This window comes from Zymoseptoria tritici, chromosome 2 (genome assembly GCF_000219625.1).
Source record: "Zymoseptoria tritici IPO323 chromosome 2, whole genome shotgun sequence".
Lineage (NCBI taxonomy): Eukaryota > Fungi > Ascomycota > Dothideomycetes > Mycosphaerellales > Mycosphaerellaceae > Zymoseptoria > Zymoseptoria tritici.
In genome coordinates this window covers 1,205,450-1,224,307 of record NC_018217.1, presented here as the reverse complement: position 1 = coordinate 1,224,307, position 18,858 = coordinate 1,205,450, and the positions used below count along the sequence as shown (strand labels likewise).

The 18,858-nt window shown below is 54.0% G+C and overlaps 6 protein-coding genes across 6 annotated transcripts; 4 read left to right on the top strand and 2 right to left on the bottom strand.

Annotated features, from left to right (window-relative positions):
- Window positions 1–1,749: 1,749 nt before the first annotated feature.
- Window positions 1,750–2,772, top strand: MYCGRDRAFT_36589 (uncharacterized protein; the record flags this gene model as incomplete). Its single annotated transcript, XM_003855601.1, has 4 exons — window positions 1,750–1,886; window positions 1,933–1,957; window positions 2,017–2,297; window positions 2,358–2,772. The coding sequence occupies 4 exons, from the start codon at window positions 1,750–1,752 to the stop codon at window positions 2,770–2,772; spliced, it is 858 nt and encodes a 285-aa protein (XP_003855649.1).
- A 2,217-nt stretch (window positions 2,773–4,989) lies between these two features.
- MYCGRDRAFT_107968 (uncharacterized protein) lies at window positions 4,990–5,559 on the top strand (the record flags this gene model as incomplete). The annotated part of the gene is made up of 1 exon (XM_003855602.1): window positions 4,990–5,559. The coding sequence occupies one exon, from the start codon at window positions 5,059–5,061 to the stop codon at window positions 5,557–5,559; it is 501 nt and encodes a 166-aa protein (XP_003855650.1).
- Window positions 5,560–6,356: 797 nt separating this feature from the next.
- MYCGRDRAFT_107967 (uncharacterized protein) lies at window positions 6,357–6,950 on the bottom strand (the record flags this gene model as incomplete). The annotated part of the gene is made up of 2 exons (XM_003854815.1): window positions 6,357–6,687; window positions 6,744–6,950. The coding sequence occupies 2 exons, from the start codon at window positions 6,948–6,950 to the stop codon at window positions 6,391–6,393; spliced, it is 504 nt and encodes a 167-aa protein (XP_003854863.1).
- A 205-nt stretch (window positions 6,951–7,155) lies between these two features.
- On the top strand, window positions 7,156–10,088 carry MYCGRDRAFT_107966 (uncharacterized protein; the record flags this gene model as incomplete). The annotated part of the gene is made up of 5 exons (XM_003855603.1): window positions 7,156–7,345; window positions 7,403–7,548; window positions 7,613–9,022; window positions 9,082–9,345; window positions 9,985–10,088. 5 exons carry the CDS (start codon window positions 7,263–7,265, stop codon window positions 10,086–10,088), a joined length of 2,007 nt encoding a protein of 668 aa, XP_003855651.1.
- Window positions 10,089–11,353: 1,265 nt separating this feature from the next.
- Window positions 11,354–12,433, bottom strand: MYCGRDRAFT_68104 (uncharacterized protein; the record flags this gene model as incomplete). The annotated part of the gene is made up of 2 exons (XM_003854814.1): window positions 11,354–11,839; window positions 12,049–12,433. The coding sequence occupies 2 exons, from the start codon at window positions 12,283–12,285 to the stop codon at window positions 11,354–11,356; spliced, it is 723 nt and encodes a 240-aa protein (XP_003854862.1).
- Window positions 12,434–16,088: 3,655 nt separating this feature from the next.
- On the top strand, window positions 16,089–16,463 carry MYCGRDRAFT_18493 (uncharacterized protein; the record flags this gene model as incomplete). Its single annotated transcript, XM_003855604.1, has 2 exons — window positions 16,089–16,288; window positions 16,340–16,463. Coding segments are annotated over 2 exons (324 nt in total), but the record flags the coding sequence as incomplete, so codon positions are not given.
- Window positions 16,464–18,858: the final 2,395 nt, after the last annotated feature.

Genomic DNA, 18,858 nt, shown 5'->3' with positions numbered 1-18,858 from the left:
AAGGACTGCCGCAGGCCATTGCACTCGCTCTTGAGCAGCTGATTCTGCGTCTGTGTGTGGATGAAGGTGTTGGTGAGCTTCTGAATCGCCCTGCGTTCCTTCTCATTCTCTGGCTTCTTTAACACGCTCCTCATGAGGGCACGAGTCTCACGCCAGTTGTTGGAGATGACAGAGGTGTCTGTGTCGGCGGTAGAGGGTCTGGCAGTGCTTGGCCTTGAGTTAGCAGTGCCTGGCCGAGAGCCATCACTGAAGTGCACGTGTTTACCCTCAGTTGCTGGCTCCTCAAGCTTCTTCAGAACGACCGCTGGATCTAATGGATACAGTCCAGTCTTGCGGAAGCCAGAAGCGATATTAGCTGGTGTGAAGGCCAGCTTGTAGGCTGGCCAAAACAGTCGGAAGAAGTCACGCTTGGTCACTGCTGACAGCCCTTCAGTCTGGTGAATGAAGCGTGACAACTCAGAACTGTAGCGGTTAGCTAATGGGCCAAAGAGACTGACATCGAGAGGTTGTAAGCGGTGTGTTGAATGAGGTGGATAGACCGCCACGAAGATGCGATGGTCCATGCAGTACTGCAAGAATGCCATGTTCACGTGTGAGCCATGGCCGTTAATGACCAACAATCTGTAGCCTCTCTTGCCAGCCTTGTCTCTTGTGAACGGCTCGAATACCTTCTTTAGCCAGTAAAGTCCAAGGTTGTGGTCAGTCCAGCCATTCGGTGAGGAAGCAAAGAACGCACAATGGTCGGTGTTGTCCGGCTCGAAGTCCTGCAGCCATGAAGACTGAATGTTGCCGGTCACGGCCTTGTATATCAATGCCGGAGGTAGGCAAGTGCCATCAGCGCAGATTGTGGCTATGAGGGTGATCCATTCACGACTGCCGTCTTGCATGTTGCCAATAAGTGAGCCTGAGAGGTAGTGCTTCTTCGTGAAGATCCGGCGTGTCTTTTGAAGCATGCCAATTAGGAAGCCCTTCTCGTCCATGTTGTAGGTGTTGCAAGGCTCAATGTTGTACTGATCTATCTTGCTTGCAATGAGGTCGTAATACGCCTTAAACTGCCTTGCAGAGTCTGCCTTCTTCCTGCTCTTGTCCAGTGGTTTGAGGTATCTCGAATCGATATCCTTCTTGTGCCTTTTGACGAACCGTGGTACCCATTTGCGATCTGGAAGGACCTTCGCAATGTCGTAAACAAAGGTTAGAACCATTGCTGGAGTCGGTGGAATGCCTCTGCGTGTGAGGGTGTCGATATAGGCTACGAGGGTGCGTTCTTGTTGGTGTGAGAGAATCGAGTTATTCTCGTCGCGTTGGGCGCGTGAATCGGTCAGCTTGCGCCATCGTCTCGATAAAGTGCTACGGTGCACCTGATGGTTCGTCGCGATTTCCTGAATATTCTTCACCTTCGCGTCTGTCAGCTCCTTCAATGCATCGTCCATCGGTGCCATGGTTGTGGTGCATTAATTCGTGGAAGTTTGGTCAAAACCATGGTTTTTGACGTTCTCGAAATTCGAGCGTGCACAGCGTGGACCGTGCACAGCTTGGGCCTGTATTCTATGAGAAGTGCACGCCACGCGACATCGCATAGGCCGAGGTATCTACTCCGGTTCAATAATGATGAACATCTAGAGCACTTCTTATCGATTCGAGCGGTAAGTCCGGGTCTATTCTTCCTCTCTATTCTTATTACTGTTCTCTATCGCTGCGTTGGAAAACACCAACGGACACTTCATACCCATTTACCAAAACAACACAATCATGTCGGCCGAAGCAGACGTCAAGCTCAATGACTTCAAGGGTCTGTTCTCCCTCGAGGGCAAGGTAGCCGTGGTCACTGGAGGTTCAAGAGGTCTAGGACTACACGCAGCGTCTGGGTATGTTCCTGCTGTCCGGCTGTACCGTCTGTATTGTATGACTGACATATACATCTCTGAACACTAGTCTCGCTCAAGCCGGATGCTCCAAGGTAAGACGTCCATTCAAAAGCGTCGGCTTTGCGGCTGGTAATGAAGATTTGCGATTTAGATATTCATCACCTCGCGCAAGGCCAAAGCGTGCGAGGAAGCCGTCGCGGCACTCAATGCCCTTCCCGGTAATTGCAAAGCCTTCTCTGTTCCCGCCGACATTGCGAAGCCTGGTGAGGTCGAGAGACTGGTGAAAGAGGTCGAGAAGCATACGGACAAGGTCGACATTCTGTTCGCCAACGCAGGAGCGACGTGGGGAGCAGCATTCGACGAGCACCCGGAAGATGGCTTCCAGAAGGTCATGGATTTGAACGTGAAGAGTGTGTTCGTTTGCTCGCAGAAGTATGTCCCACTCTATGGACGGTCCTGAATGTGGAGTCTTACTGACAAACCGCACCACAGGTTCGCTCCTCTCCTTCGCAAAGCTAGCAAGCCCGACTCACCCTCCCGAATCATCATCACCGCTTCGATCGCAGGAATTGGTGTCGGCACGCTCGGCAAGCAGGCCACCTTCGGCTACAGTGCCTCGAAGGCCGCAGCACTCCATCTCGGCCGTAACCTCGCCCTCGAACTGGGTCCTCAGGGTATCTTGGTCAACAACATTGCTCCAGGCTTCTTCCCTACGAAGATGGCAAACGGCTTGATGGAAATGAGCGGTGGTGTGGAAAAGTTGGCTGCGGCAAGCCCAAACAAGAGACTGGGAACACCAGAGGATATCGCTGCTGGTGTTGTATATTTGTGCAGTCGTGCTGGCAGCCACATCAATGGAGGCACATTGGTGCTGGATGGTGGAAGTGTGTTGCAGGCGAAGCTGTAAATCTGGGAGGATATGTCGTGTAGGTTGGTTGAAATGTGAAAGGAGCGAATCATCGTGCCTTGCCGGTCCGCGCGTTCCAGATCGATACTTCTAAAACTTCACAGATCCAGATGAAGTCGAAGACAGCGCCACAGAAATTTGTCAGAATTCATCCTTCCTCACGGCCTTCATTCTCGAATGACCGCAACGCTAATCGTACAGGGACTGCTTTAGGTCGTGTCGCTCAATAATAACTCTGCGGAGACTGCACCACCACAACCTCTGTTTCCTCCTCTTTCCGTTGACTCGCAACCTCCTCCGAACTGACTCTCGAACACCAGCTCCAAATCGCCGACTCAGCGGCGAGCCGATCCTTGACCGACGATGCACTCAAGGACGAATACGAAGACTCCGCCGAAACTGCCTGAATCTTCTCCGTCTCGCCCAGGCCATTGACCCACCACTCGTAGTCGTTCTCGAAATCGTCCTCCGACAAGACCCATACCGTGCCTGCTCTCCACCCACATCGCTCGTCTAAATCCTTTGCTTCCTTTGTCGCTTCTTCGTTACTGCAATGCAGTGGAGGACCCAGCCGTATTCGTTTCACATGTTTTCGATGCTCGCGTAGAATCTCTTTGGCCCAGTGTTCCAATCGATTCTCCTGAAAACTGCGTTTCATGGAGAACGTGTTGTTGTGGAGATAAGGTTTCATGGCCTCGTTGCGGAGCTTGTGGCAAGTCTGGAGAATTCCTGGAGTGGCGAGGTCGTCATCTTCCAGGTCGATGTCGGTGTTATAAGTCAAGGCAAATTCGATGACAAAGTGTAGGATGTCCGGAGGAAGTTGCAGCAGCGGCGATAGTTGCTGGTTGGCGATTTGCAGTTGGGTTGAAGTCAGAAGGGACTGGATGTGGTCTCGTGCTTCTACCAGCTCGACAGGATTCAAGCTGTTGAGGATGGTCTTCAGTGCAGGCGTCGCCTGTTTGCTTTCCTCCATAATCCTCCTTTCGTGGTGAGGGGAAGAGAGGAGAAGAAATGCTGTGAGGTGGGACAATGCAAGCAAAGAAGGCTTCTTGACATGTAGAATACCTGTTCCAACCAGCCTACCTTGCCTTGAACGTCCACAATAAAAGTCCAGGAAGGCGACTATCAAGGCCGATCGTGCGGCTCGGAAGTAGAATCGTGGGTTGTCATTGGTCGACTATGACCAGGCCTCTATGCTTGTTCTGACGCTGACAGGAGAAATCAAGATTCCACGAACTTGGCCTCAAAGTCAATCCTGAAAAGAGCCGCAAGGGCCACAAACTCTCCTCCTTCAGCTGGTGGACAGATGCGCGGCTGGCGCGATCGTCCTGCATCAAGACCCTCAGCTAAGCCTGCGTCGGTGTTGGATCTGGCGTTCTTTCCGCGGCCGTCAGCTTTGGCCATGGTCGGCGCTACCGTCTCTCATGATCTACGGAACGTCGTGCATGATGGTGGCGTAGGTAGAGACAGGTACAGCCCTCGGCATTCTTGGTCGGTGTTGCGCTCTCTCTCGTATCGGAGCGTAAGCGTACATGCGAACGCTATTTGGCTGCCGGCTACGGTAGAGGCGTTCGCTCGAGCCAAGCAGGGGTTCATTCTGGCGTCGTGAACCAGTCCCACTCTAGGAGGTAGGACGTTCTTCAGGTAAAGATACGCCCGCCAAGCATATCAGTCGAGGCTTGAACGAAATACCGGTTTTGGCGGAGAAGACGCGGCTCCGCAAGCTCCCAAAGGACTCATTCTTGGCGCAGATCTCCTTCGGCGGGGCGAGGTGGGGAGAGAGCCGCACAGTTTCGCATTTCATTCGATCGGTCGTTTTTGAGGTAGGCAGGCAAGATCGACTTTGGGAGGCAATTGATTGATCAAGTGGTGTTGTAGAAAGTGCTCGATTGTCAATGGTGATGAGAGGAGGAAGGTGGCGAGAGTGAAGCCGTTCCTGCCATTCCGAACGAGTGCATCAACTTCTCCATTTCATGATCGGGATCGTTGCAGCCTCCCCTCGAACGCTCACAACATCAGCGTTCAACGAATGATATGCTGCAAACAGTATTGAACATAGACAGCTCGCCATATGTCCTCCTCAACAACAAGCATCACATGGCCAACTCGATCTCATTCCTCAGGATTCGCCACAAATAGGTGACCCAATTTGGTCACCGCCAGAGGAGCAATATAAGGAGTGCTGCAAGATGAATTGCGATGCTGCTATTCGCACACTTCACAGTCCGCTTCAATACTGCTTGATCCTTATACTGCCCAATTCGCGTCTTGCGAAATCTTGCCACGATGCTGCGCTACTTTGGCGAAGTGCCTGATTGGGATCGGGCAAGGGTCGACCAAGAGAACCGCGTCCGGAAAGTCATCGAGAGCAATCCGAGTGAGGCAGACCAACTCGACGCCATTGCGAAGATACGTGGGTGGTACGATCCTTGCAATGAGGAGAACGCCGTCTTGAGCAAGTACATGGCCGGCTGCCTGTCTCTGGAGGCTGCTATCAACATGCTGGCGGAGCCGATCGACCACCTGTACACGACCGCCAACGACGGTCGTTTATTCTACACAGCTGAGATGGTCGCGAGAAGCCAGCGACACATGTACGACACTGTAAAGGCTGAGGAGCTCTGGGGATTGGAGCAAGACTTTCCTATCTCGGATGAAATTGGGACCCCATCCGTGGAAGGCAAGCTCTGGTGTCTGTGGTTCGCAGTCTGTCACACCGCCAGGAAGACACTGTGGGCCGACGAAGGAAAGCAAATGAAAGCAAATGAAACTTGTGGATTTCGCTAGACAGATCAAGCAACGTCCGGATCCGCCACCTCCGCAGAACATGACCATACCTTTAAAGAGAGACTGGCAGTATTCGTCCGGCACGCTTTGGAGCACTCTATCCATGCTTGGACCTTCAGCGCGCGAGACTTGGAATGACGCTCCCGGGTATGGAGCCGGCTTCTCGTCACCGGAGCTCAACGGCGCGAATAACATCAATGCCTTCATTGCGCGGCTGTCCTTACATGGCGTCGCGAACTTTTGGCGTTATGGCGTCTGGGCTTTGGACGGTGGTCTGGCAGTCGATCCGCGAGAAGACCACCGAGGTACCAGCGCAGAGAAGCTGGATGCATACATTCCTACAGCAGTTGTGTGGATTCGTGTCGCAGGACAGGCGATCTGGGAGAGAATTGTGAGAGAAGATTTTGATTCTGAGAAGAGATATGATGCCAACCGGGTACTTGCGCCCCAGCAGGCAAGTCCGCAGCATGAGCAGACATACACTCGGGCCAGGTGGAGATACTGGCGGGATCGATTTGGCATCATGAGTGGGCGAGATCAATTGGCGGAGGAGACACGGAAGCTTTGCGCTGAGGCTGCGCTGTTGATGAAAGACATCGAAAAGCCTCCTGAGCAAGGCCAGGGGGCGAAGGAGGAGGCATAGTGCAGCAGATCAGTGCGTCAAGAGCAGGACAGTCGCGCTGCAAGCTTGTGTAAGTGCTGGATAGCGGGAATCTGATCTGGTCTGACTCCGATACTGTGGGTGGCGGCGTGATATAGAGAGCAGTGTCGTTTCTTCATGTCGAACAATGGGGCCAATGCACTCGACTCGCACATCACTGCGAACCTCTCTCAATACCCGAGCATGCCGTTGATGAAGCTCGTAACCACCCAGCTATACTCCAGGTATTCGAGGATCTTGAGTAAATCCTCGGTCCGCTTCTGCGCTTCGTTGTAGTCTCTCATGTTGGGCACTGGAAGCCTCACACCAACAGTCTTGCCGTCGGAAGGTGCCCAGTAGTTCTTGATGTGACCTCTCGCGAACAAAACAATCAGGAGAAGAAGCGGAGACAGTGCGATCCGTACCCATGACGGTACAGCCTTCGGGATGAATGCAAGGATGCCGGAAGCGATTAGTGAAGCCAGGATCTGATGGTGCATGTCAGGAAGAAGATCCCGCAGGGCCCAGGAATAGTGCCACTTACCGCAACAGCACCAGATGTCTGAGTTGTCCGAGTCTTGTGCAATTGCTTCGCAGCCTCATTTGACCATTCGGCAAGTTTCTGTGACGTGCTCTCGTACTTTTGTAGTCGTGTGATGGCAATCAGCGACACGAGGCCGCCGTACACGCTCAGGCCCAACTGAAGCACGTGCTGGCCGCGGAGGAGGACATCTCGGAGCGCTGAATCCATGTCGGAAGCGGGTGATGTTGCTGCTGAGACTGGTTGTGATTCGGACTGTGAACGAGTTACAGAAGCAGAGGTGGGAGATGTCAAGCCCATATGAAGTCACTTTTTGTCCGAAGTTGTTCGCGGGGGTTGAGCTCTTAGCGCGGCGCTAACGCTCATGGATCGCCAGGAAGTAAACAGAACCATCAAGCGTGAGAATACACGAAATCCACGCGTGTTGTTCCAACATCTCACTCTCGCTCTGACCGACCGGCGCATATCCTACTTCGATACTCAAACGTGGCGCTGGGAAAAGAGAACAAGCCGCCGCGCGGCATGGCGCCACCCGCGAAGAACGCGACACCAGGTCGGCGCAGAAGAGCAGACAATCAGTACTTTGATGTTGGAAAAGTCGGAAGGTATGCAGAATGGACACTCGCACGTCTATCAGACGGTCGCTGACTTGTCGTTCGCAGAAAAACGGGCATCACACTACAAGATACTGGCATACGCGACGAACATGGATTGGAGCCGGTGTCCGGCATATTCTCCTCACCAGGAGAGCCTTCCCGGCATAATGGCGACAGGACATTGACAAGTGAGGGCATGGACCTGCAAGAAGGTGAGGAATATCTGAAAAGGGTATGTTGGGAACGCTCGGCGTGTACTGACAGTCGGCGCAACAGGTTCCACTCCAGATGTCACAAAAACCCTCACGCGGCGCAGAACTCCCCACTTACCACCTCCGCGACAAACGACTCCCAGGCATACCAACATCGGCTCTCCGAAACGCATGTCATCAGCGCGTCCAGGCTCGCGACACATTCCCGACGAGGACGAAGGAAGCTCTCCCTCCGGCAACGCGCCACCCGCGAACAGACGGCTGAACTTTGCTGGAGCTACGAATCGAAATCGCAAGAGCATCAGTGTTGTGGAGAGCGGCAGCCCTTTCAAGCCTCGAAAGACTTTGCGCAGATCAACAGGGCCCGCGCGACCTGGACCATACGAGCACGAAGACGACGACGATGAGGAGGAAGAAGATGTCGAGGTCGAGCGCGTCAATGCTGGATATGCAGATCAGAGCGTGGAACATTCGATTGAGGAAGACGGTCCCATGATGATGAACGAGGATGATGGCTACCCAGTGGACCCAGACCAGACTGCGATCAGTATTGAGCAGACACAAGATGCGCGAGAGCCGACAAAGAAGCGTGGCAGGCCACGGAAGTCTGATCAGTCCAACAACAGTCAGATTGAACAGTCGCCAATCGCCGGACCTTCAAATCACTCGAGCAAGAAACGGGACCGAGCAAGCTTGAACGATGACATGGACGAAAGCGCTGCATCGCAAAGAGGAGAACTAGGTGGCTGGTCCAAGAAACCGCGAACGTCAAATGGCGGGAATGTTGTTGTTCATCGCGACGGCGAACCCGAGACGATCGATCCGACTTTGTTAGCGCATGGAGACGAGTACATGGTCGATGCCGATGACTACCCTGGAGAACAGCCTGACAGCGAAGTGGAAGCACAGTTGGAATCGCAACTAGCAGAGCCAGAGCCTTCTACCAAAGCAAAAGGGCGTCCTAAAGGGAAAGGGAAGGCGAAAGCGGCGGCGCCGAAGGAACGAGATGCCAACAGAGCCATGCAGAAGCGAGGAAGTCCTGTAAAGATCAATGATTCCCCATCGAAGATCCGTCAGCGTGGTGGCAGCACTGGACCTATTAGCAATGTAAACTTGCGAGCCATTACGCCAGCACAGGACGCTGGCCAAATGACATCTCGAGCGGGCAGGAATTTGATACAGCCTTTGAAGTTCTGGGAGAATGAAGCTCTCATTTGGAAGAGCGGCGAGATCGAGGGAATCATTCGAGCCGATCCTGTTGAGAAGCCAAAATTGAAGACAAAACGCAAGCGAAAGGGCAAGGCATCCAAGCGATCAGGCCTTGACTCGATCGAAGAAGAGAGCGAGACAGAATCTATAATGGCAGACGAGTGGGAGGAAGAAATTGGCGTAATCACCGGGCATGTTGCTAGCTGGAACCCGCTGCTCAAGAATGGACAAGGCGATGGTGATGCCGACGAGCCTCTGCAAGAAGGTGAGTGCAAAGCCCAATTTTCCTTATTCGGATGCACCGAGATGCTGACCGCCCTACAGACATTGCATTTGCAGCTTCATCAATCATCACCCGCGATGTTCCGCAATCGGCTTTCAAGTACGCCAAAATCATGACCATGCCGTTCTTCGGCGCGGGTGTAGTAGAGCTGCCTCCCGAAGGCTTCAAACGAGCGAAGAACAGCCGTCGCATGCAGATGGTGTTCTTCGTGCACGAGGGCAAGGTGCTGGTAGAGGTGGGCGCTACTGGGTTGGAGGTGAACGAATTCGCTCTCAGCAAGGGCGGTGTTTGGGTTGTTCCCAGAGGTACGTTTGATGCTCCCCTTCGTTCTCGCTTGTTCTATTCCTGCCTGCCTGGAACTCCGGACCTCCAACCCTGGACCGCCTTCATTTGGATCGTCGCTCAAGCAGTCGGCGATGGATGTCGTTGGAAGCGGTGAACTCACCGCAAAAACAAGGCCGAATTGTTGTGGTTTGGGAAATGCAGCCAGCCATCGAGGGACCGCTCATTCAAGTCTTGTCATGGCGGTGAGGGTGTGCGACGTTTGCTGTCAATCAGCACTCCGTCGCACCGACCTTGCGCACGAGCCGCCGCACGACGTGGTACTCTCCATCTCAAGGACACGCACCATTGTGACGAGGACTGCTGTGCGACCGAACTGTCGCTCGCCGGGCGACATGGACAAGGCACAAACCAGAAACAAAAGCGAACCAAAACTTCGGAACTTCGGAACCAGCCCTGGTCCCTGCTCGAATCCTTCTGCAGCGCCGAATTTTTCCTCTGGACTTGGTGCGACGTTACAGCGCACGGAGATTTTCAACAGATTCCCTGCATCGTGTTCCCAATCCAACCCTCTTCAATCGTCGTTCGCATGGATCCAGCATTGTGTTCTTTTTGCGACCAGGGTGAGACAAGTTGCGCTAACGATTTCCGTTTGTTTATAGGTAACAATTACGCCATCACGAACGAAAGCAGAACGAGGTCCGCAAAAGTCTTCTTTGCGCAGGGATGCGTGGTCGACCAGGCGGCAGCAGATGCGCCGGCATGACAGGACGATGGAGCGGTGAAATGACCATGGTTGTTGGATGTTTGCTTTTGCGCTGTAGCCGCGCAAGTGTGCTGCTTTTGGATCTGAGCCGTTGGATGCCGAGTCGTTGTCAAGCGAGGAATTGCATGAATCAAGCCCGAGGAATAGGGCACCATGCCAGCGACTGATCACGTTCTGGATGTCGCGTGCCTCGGATCGAGGAGTCTATATGTGGCAGATGCACGTGCTTGAACACAGCCAGAACAGGAAGACACTTGACGGCACTCCAGACCTTGTGTTTGCGAACCTTTCTCGTAATCATTATGCAATGTGTGGACACAGTAGCTATCTCGCTTCGGGCCAGCAACAAGGTGAACGAATATAGAGTGGCGTCAACGTTGGCTATAGAACCAGCATGTTGTCTCCGCGAACGACGAATAGACAGCTCGAGCGAGGACATGCCTGTACGTTCACCGACACGTCGTTGCCTTTCCGCATGGCGATGTCGTCCATTACTCGCGTCTTCCGACGCTTCGGGTAACAGTCACGATTCGAAAGTTTGCCTGCCGCGAGTCAAAAGGCTTGCAGAAACTTGCAACCGAACGAGGGTTCGTTGGAAGTAGACAGGTCATCACAGTGCAGTCGGAGGATCAAGGTGGTTAGACCTTGAACGCTATTTGTGTAGTCTCAGAAATTTGACGGTGGTTGTCAGTCTCGAGACGCCTTGTGAGTCCAAACACGGGATTTGATGTTTCGAGGACTCGGAGCCGATGGGTGATTAAATGTGAGCTTGGCTGGGAAGTTCGAGTACATGAGCAACGCAGTCGCCGAAGATGACAAATGTTGCATGCAATATACCATGGATTCATTATATCGGAGAGCAACGAGATCTGCATGACTATCGTCGACATGCTTGCCTGGGCTAGAGAACCAAATGCGGAGGTGTCCGGCCAGATTCGATACACCCAAGGCTTCTGTAGCTATGTGCTGCTGTCGTTTTGGGCTTTCCATGGTATGCCTGGCCGGCCGGTCAAATGGCTGCGCCACGTTCGATGAAGCGCCGGCATGACGCCAGCGCATGCACGACCGTGCGGCAAAAGAGATCTGAGCAATCCACACGCCCAAACGCGTGTGAGACGGCAACATCATAAGTTTTGGTCACATCGTCGAAAGGGTCTGGACCGCAGCACAGGTAGATGCTGGCTCAGAGCTCGAATGCTGGCACAAATGATCGGTCCAGGCTGATATGGCTGGAACCATCTGCAGGCGACACATTCTTGCGGTAATCAGAATTCGTCGTCGTCGTCGGGGAACTCGTCCACGACTGGGAAGTCTCCGACCTCCACCCGCTCTGCGCGAACGAATACGCCAAACTTGGGGTCGCATTCGAAGTAGCGCTTTCCATCCACACTGCCGTCGTTCTTGCCGGTTGGTTCGTCCAGCGCGATACCGATCCACGCACCCACGCCAGGAATTTCTGGCACATCACCGATGTACTGCACGGTTCCTCGGCGATGGTCGTTCTCCGGCAGCAGTCGACAGCGCGCACCTTGCTTGATGCCGCGTTCTTCCACTTCACGGTACGTGACGTTAACCTTTTGCTCGATGATGTCCGGAGCGTTGGGATCGAATCGACCAAGTTTCTGCGCTTTCTTCCAGGCCAATACGCTATCTGTGCGGCTTTCGTACTCATCGGCAGGCATCTCATACTTCTGGACCGCAGATACGTCGGTGTAGTTGGTCCGCGCACCCGGTGGTCGGGTGTCGGTAACCTAGAATCACAGCTGTCAGTATGCTGGTGGGTAACATCTGAAACGAGCTTATCGTGGATTTGAGATCGAGCAAGATCAAGTGTATGATCCTGGTTCATCGTCACATGTTTTCTGGCCGAGACAAGCGGCAGGAGAGGAGATCGGGTAGTTGAACGATCGGTGTGGTTGTTGTCGCTCGCCACGAGATAACAGGAAAGTCCACCACTCACCTGTAGCTCTGCATACGCTTGCAGCGGCCATGCTCCGATTACCGCAGCTTCCTCGTCGGCCGCCTCGATCGGTTGCGGCGCTTGCGAGGCGATCTTCAAGCTGAGCTTTTGGCATGAAGCGGGTATACCGGTAATGGGCTCCAGACGGGCTTTGAGTGTGGCCACGGTCCACGAGGGCGACACCCGCCGCTCGGACGATGAAGTGTCTGACCTCACGAGCAGAGGCACGTCTGACATGGTGGCTTTCGTATAGAGAGTTCGCTGGACGATCCGTGTGATGCGCGCAAGAGAGTGGCTCGGCAGTCTGGTCCTGAAGGTTCGACGTTTTTGCTTTTCGTGTGAGGAACCTAGCGTATATAGAGAGTGGGGGAACAAGTCCAAGATGGTGGTCCTTTAGTCGGATATCAGACGTGTTTGCAGCGGTTGGCACTTGCAGCAAGCGCACCCACAAGTTTTCGGAGTTTCTGCAGACGGACGAATCGGATGGCTGACTCACGTGCTCGAAACTGCATGCGCTGGATCGGGATAGTGCGAAGTGTGAGTTGGACTTGCATCAAATCGTGGTTGGGAACAAAGTCACTACTGCATATCATATGCACATCGTGTATGAATCGAGCACATGCTGTTGCTCCGTGGTTCATGGGAATTTCGCCCCCTTGTATTGCTTCGATCGATCATGTTCAATCGCTGTTCGATTCGCCGCCTCGTCTGACAACATATGCCTGCTAGGGTGGGGACCACTTTGCCCTGGGATACACCTGGATGCTGCGCTGGAACGCTGTCGACATTTCACGACCAAAGATGGCTGTCCGTCAAGCCAGCACCTCGCCGGCGCTCTCCCATCGTCGCTACCATGAATTACCAGCCTCACATATACCGCCTTACCAGATTGGCGCCGATGCGTCATGGTCCCGTTGCAACTTGTCGAGCTCACCGCCAGGGCGACGGCGTGGCGGCAGGATGTACGAAGTCGGGTTAGACTGGTGGGGACCCCAGAGCTGTAGTCTGCCGCCCAGCACAGACGCATCTCATCAGGCATGCAGACTAATGTGAGATGGAGGTCAGGGTCACCCCAGGAAGGAACATGTTCGGCGGGCCTTTAGCTCGAGCCAAAGAGTGCAATGGCGTGGTACGCTTATTAGCTTTGACGCAAAGCCAGGTATCCGCTCCGCGCATATCGGGCGGTTGTCGCTACGAAGGATGCGAGGGAATGATCGCCTACGATGCGGCCGAGTATGCTTCAACTGCATGGCCAATAATAGCAGGCAGGCGTCTCGGAACGATCTGCCAGATGCCTACCGAACAGGTCGTTGAAACAATTGGACGAGGCGAAGCATGGTGTAGAACGTGTTACGCCTCGTTTTATGCCAGGCTTGGCCCGTCTGTATATTCGACAGGCTACCCACCGGACAATTTCACATTGCGATCCTCAGCAACCAAGACCACAGAATGGTACAGCCTATTCCCAATCATCGACATCGATGCTGTTTAGTACCGTTGGCAGCATTGCTCGGTGCCCTGCATCCCAATGACTTGCGCCAGGATGCATTGTCCAGGACGGCACGGGATCGTGGTCACCGCCATCGGATCTTGAGACTGACGAGAAAGGTAACGCAGATTGATCGGATTGATCGGCCTTTGCCATCAAGGAGTCAAGGTTGCCTGTCGCCGACGCGATCACGAGACCACCGTCACACCAAATGACTCCACACGTCCATTGTCGACCGAACCCAGCCGGCAGTTCACCGCCTCGAGTCTGCGCTTCTCCATTCCTTACTAGGCCCTGTGCTGGAATGCTACGCCACGAGCGAGCACGTAATAATGGAATCTGAGACATCAGCGTAGCCCGGTTAATTCTTTAAATGGACACGTCTCAGACGCTTTGATCTCTCGCATTAGCCACCCCAGATTGACGGAGATTTAATAACAAGGGCTGGGAGAAATCGTCAAACCGATTTGCACCACACGAGCGACACGACGCCCGAGGCTTGGGTGCTGCAGATCATCGTTCGCAAGATCTGCAACGTTTGTCCCCGACACAGCCCTAACCCGGACCCGATCTTTAAGCGATCACTGCCACTCACCCTGAACATCCATGGTTGGCGATCGGCGGCGTGTATCAGAATGCCATTGTGTGTTGTTTCCATCCGGGCTTCACCGCTCTCGGACGCTCTCGCGGGAGGCTGCCTACATTCACGACAATCGAGTACTCATTCAGAGCGTGTTTCGGCGGTCAACGGACGGGCACTCGCGTCAAAGATGCAAAAGCTCATTGATCTTTGTCTGGTAGTCTAGCAGTCCCTAGCAGCGTGCCGACGTCACAGCAAGGTGTGCAAGTGCAGTGCCACCCATCACATTCACGGGTGCATGAGCGTGCATGGATCGACTGCCAAGGTCATCCCTCGCGAAAAGACAGAGGACGGAAGCTTGGTGCAGCCCACGGTTGGCCAACATGAACATCCCTCATCCTGGTCTAACATGCTCACCGGCCAAAACTCAACTTAACGCCCTTTTTACCAGCCCGTCGGCAACTGACGAGTCCATGACACGCCGCCCAACCCAACCCGATCTGCGGTATGGCGTACGCTGGTGCCGCACGTTTGGGGCTTTTGAGCGATCCGTTGACTCTTGAGTGGACCGGCTGGCTTGCCGTATATGCCGCTTGCCAGACTGCATCCCTTCCCATCTCGAGGACGCCAAGTCGAGGGAGGCTTGCACACTACTTTGGATCGGGTCCTGCAAGACGGACTTTCCTTACTTGGCAGCTCACTCTTAAGTTTTAACACGATAGGTCCACGATGTTTCATCCCTTGCACATTTGGTCATTGGTCCGCTGTGTAGAGGCTCGGGGAGGGCTTGCCTCTCGTGTTATTATTGCTTGTACCTGTCCTGGCACCTCCCGCAGTTGTGCGGCGGTCCTTTCATAAACCCTTCGATCTGTCCTCCTCACAGATCCAGACACTTTCCGTTTCGAGCTTCGGTGCCACGTCAAGTGTCAACACCGCCCGAACACGAGTTTGAAACGGCCTTGGAACGACTGCATATTACACGGCCCTCGTCCACGGACAGACCCCGTTTCAGCAACGACGAAGTTTCTCCATGCAGGGCTATCCTCGTGCTTTGCAGACTTTAGATACATCCGAGCCGTCCTACTTAACAGGTACTGTCGATCGACGCTGACCGACCAAATCCGCGCAAACCCTTTGCAACTGGAGACTGCCAACGAACTGCATTACGTGGACGACTCCTCGACAAAACGTTACAGAGCCAATCTCCGATAGCACTTCACACGGCCTCGCCAGACGTACTATACATCTCGGAGTACAGATATCACGCATTGAGATCCAACCAGACTGCAGCCAACCCTCGCGAGGAAGGTCTCAACGTCTACCGACCATCCGCTTGAACATCTCTCCCGAGTCCAGACTCCGTCGACTCTCGAAAAGACTCGATCGATAGCAACGATAAAACCGAAGTGCCATTGCCAGCTCACCGTGCATCTCGCTGCGGGTTCATACTCGAGAAGCTACCTCTGGTTGGACACGACCGGACTTCATTTGTGATCCAGCGATCACTCGTTCTCCATTTTTCCTCTACATGAGCTGGCCTCAAAGCCAGCAACGGTCGCCAACGTGGATATCTCGTCGCTGCTGGAGCGGCCAAGATCAGGATCGTCTCCTGGCAATGCCAGCACGAGCTCTCGCACAACAACCAGCAGTCGAGGCAAAGACGACGGTTTAGTATCCGCTCCAACCTCGAGCATCAAGATGGCCACCACATATCCGCCGTTCTTGACACATCCTCCCGAACTCTCTCAACACGGACCACGACCTTTCCCTCCCATGCAGACGATGCAATACACACACCAGCCGTATCCGAATGGTGGACCTCATTACCAGCCAGCCAATGGATACGCACAGTACGGACCATCGCCAACGGATCCTCGACTTGGACCTCCGATCGCACTCTCGCATCATCCCGGCACCAGCAACAAGCGACTCGCACCTCCACACCCGCATCCATCGGAGACGCCAGCGAAGAAGAAGCAGTCCAAGTGGACAGGCGATGAAGACCGAGCAATTATTGAGCTCCGTGGAAATGGGATGAAGTGGGAGGACATCTCGAAGCATCTTCCAGGACGTAGTGCCATCAGCTGTCGTCTGCGATTCCAGAACTACCTGGAGCGACGCTCAGAGTGGGACGAAGAGAAGAAGAACAAGCTCGCACGTCTTTACGAGAGGTACGTTGTCAAGTTCTGCCGATGGTCTCCCAAAACTAATGCATCGGCCAGATTCAAGAAGGACATGTGGGAGAAGATCTCAAAGGAGATGCAACTACCATGGCGAGCGGCCGAAGCGATGCACTGGCAAATCGGCGAGATCGAAATGGCACAGCGTGCGAACGTCCCTGTTTTCCACCTTGCCGGTCAACAATCTGGCCAGTCAGGAGCTGGTGCACAGGATAGCAGGTCGAGCAATTCACCGCCTGCACTCCACCCTCCCTTGACGAACATCTCTTACTCCCACACGCACAACCACAGCCTCCCACAAATACCGAACACCTTGCCTCAAGCAAACTCACCAGAGCAGACGAGAATACGACGAGCGAACAGCAGCGACTCATCGCCAAGTGGACCGGTACTCCGACGCCGCGCCGATTCTGCTCGGTCTGTTCCAGCCTCATCGAACATACACAGATTACCCTTACCGCCTCTGGCCAACCCGCATGGTCGTCCGCACGGATCGCCCATGAGATACGCACTGCCACCTGTGGTGACGCCGGACGGCGGACGAAGATGACCGAGATGAAGCGACGCACATTGAAAGCACAGCACAGCACAGCGGATTGATTTGCATAAGCCTTCACATCAGCGTTGGGAGTTTTGCGTGGAGACACTGATTATGATATTTGACGCATGGAAGCATAGAGCAAGAGAGCATAGAGGGCCGACGACGATCACGAATGTAATATATGTCCACTCTACGACATGACGGCCAGAGGAAGACGCAGCAACTAGACAATTAGACAGAGCCCATATTCGAAACGAGCATGCTTGAACTTGTCGAGACATTTCGGCATGTTGACATTGTGTGAGGTCAAGCGAGCGGAGGACGTTGGCATTGAGTTTGGTGTGCGTGCGTCGTTCCTTCCGAGACACAATCGTCTCGTTCGCGGAATGACTTTTGACGATCAAGACATTGTTCCAGTTCGGTCGCGTGTCCAGTGCGAAACACATTGTCCGGAAAGTGCTTGACGGCCGAATTGTGGTCCGTGCATTCTGGTGATACACCGCGTCTTGCACATGTCTCCAACGTGACTATTGAAACAGCTCCTTTCTGACAAAACCTCACACGCTGGGAACACGATGGTCCGCATTGATCGACATGCATGAGGTCATCTTCTCCCGTCGTCCAACGACTTGCAACTTGATGTCAACACACTGAGCAACCTCGCTACGAACATGGCCGATTCTTTGGGAGACAGCTTACTAGCGTGGGTCCGCTCCTTCGAGCACGCCGGCAAGGTCGAACACCTGGGCCAGCTGAACGACGGCAATGCTCTCTGGGCGATCCTACAAGATGTCGACCCAGACTACTTCTCAGGCAGTCTCCCGGAACCCAACATCGATGCATCAAGCGAGTGGACGCGGAAATGGCAGAATCTCAAACACCTCGAGAAGCAGCTGTCCATGTACTACCGGGACGTCTGCAATGGCCAGAGCGATCCTTCCGCCGCTTCCAGTCCCGACTTGCAGGCCGTCGCTGCTGGATCATCCATTCCGGATCTGGAGAAGCTGATCATGGAGATTATCCGTTCTGCGATGGCTTCACCGGAGTCGAATCAGCGGATGGGAAAGAGATTGATAGGGCTGGGTAACGAGTACGCCATGGCGATAGCGTATGAGATCAGGAAGATGCAGGAAGAGGAGGAACCTGATTCCGGCACAGTGAGTCGAGATGAGTCGGCATACCAGAGTGAACAAGACACGCCGGCGGTACCGGGTGCGAATGGTAAGAGTAAGGAGAGCGGAGGACTTTTTGGCGATCCGATGTTGGAGAGGGAAGAGGAGCTGCTGCAGGCTCAGGCGACTATCGAGAAGCTTCAGGCGAACCAAGCAGCTGCTCAGCGTCAACTACAAGAGCTGCGCCAGGACAAACAACAGCTACAGGAGGCCTTTGATGCGTACAGATCGGATCTCACCACAAAGGGTCGCAAGACTGCGGAGGATGATGAGTTCAAGAAGCTTCAACGCCAGACGGATAGCGACCGGGCATACATTGATGATCTGGAGGCACAACTGCAGTCGTCGAGAAATACGGTGGAAAACTATGAGCGTCAACTACAAAGGGTAAAGGAGGAGAATGAGTCCGGGCAGAGTCTACGAGACGACCTCCAGATGCTCCGTGCCGAGAATGAAGACTTGAGTCAAAAGGTGAAGGCGAATGAGAATCTCAGGAAGAAAATCCAAGCATTACAGGAGCAGGACAAGGCCAACTCCACGCTGCGAGAGGAGCTGAAGCAAGCCCAAGAACGTCTCGAGGACTTCGACCGTCTCAAGCAGGTGCAATCTGGACTGGAAAAAGAGATCATCGAAAAGAAGGGCCTCATCCGGAACCAGGAATACCAAATCAACGAGCTGACGACAACTCGCAAACACGCCGAGTACGATGCTCGAGTTCTGGCTCAGAAACTCGAAGCTGCTCGTGAGCGACAGGAGCGAGATCACGAGACGATCGAGGAGCTGCGTATAAAACTGCAGGATCGAAGTCCTGACGACGAGATCGACATCGAGGCGCCGGAGCCAAGCAA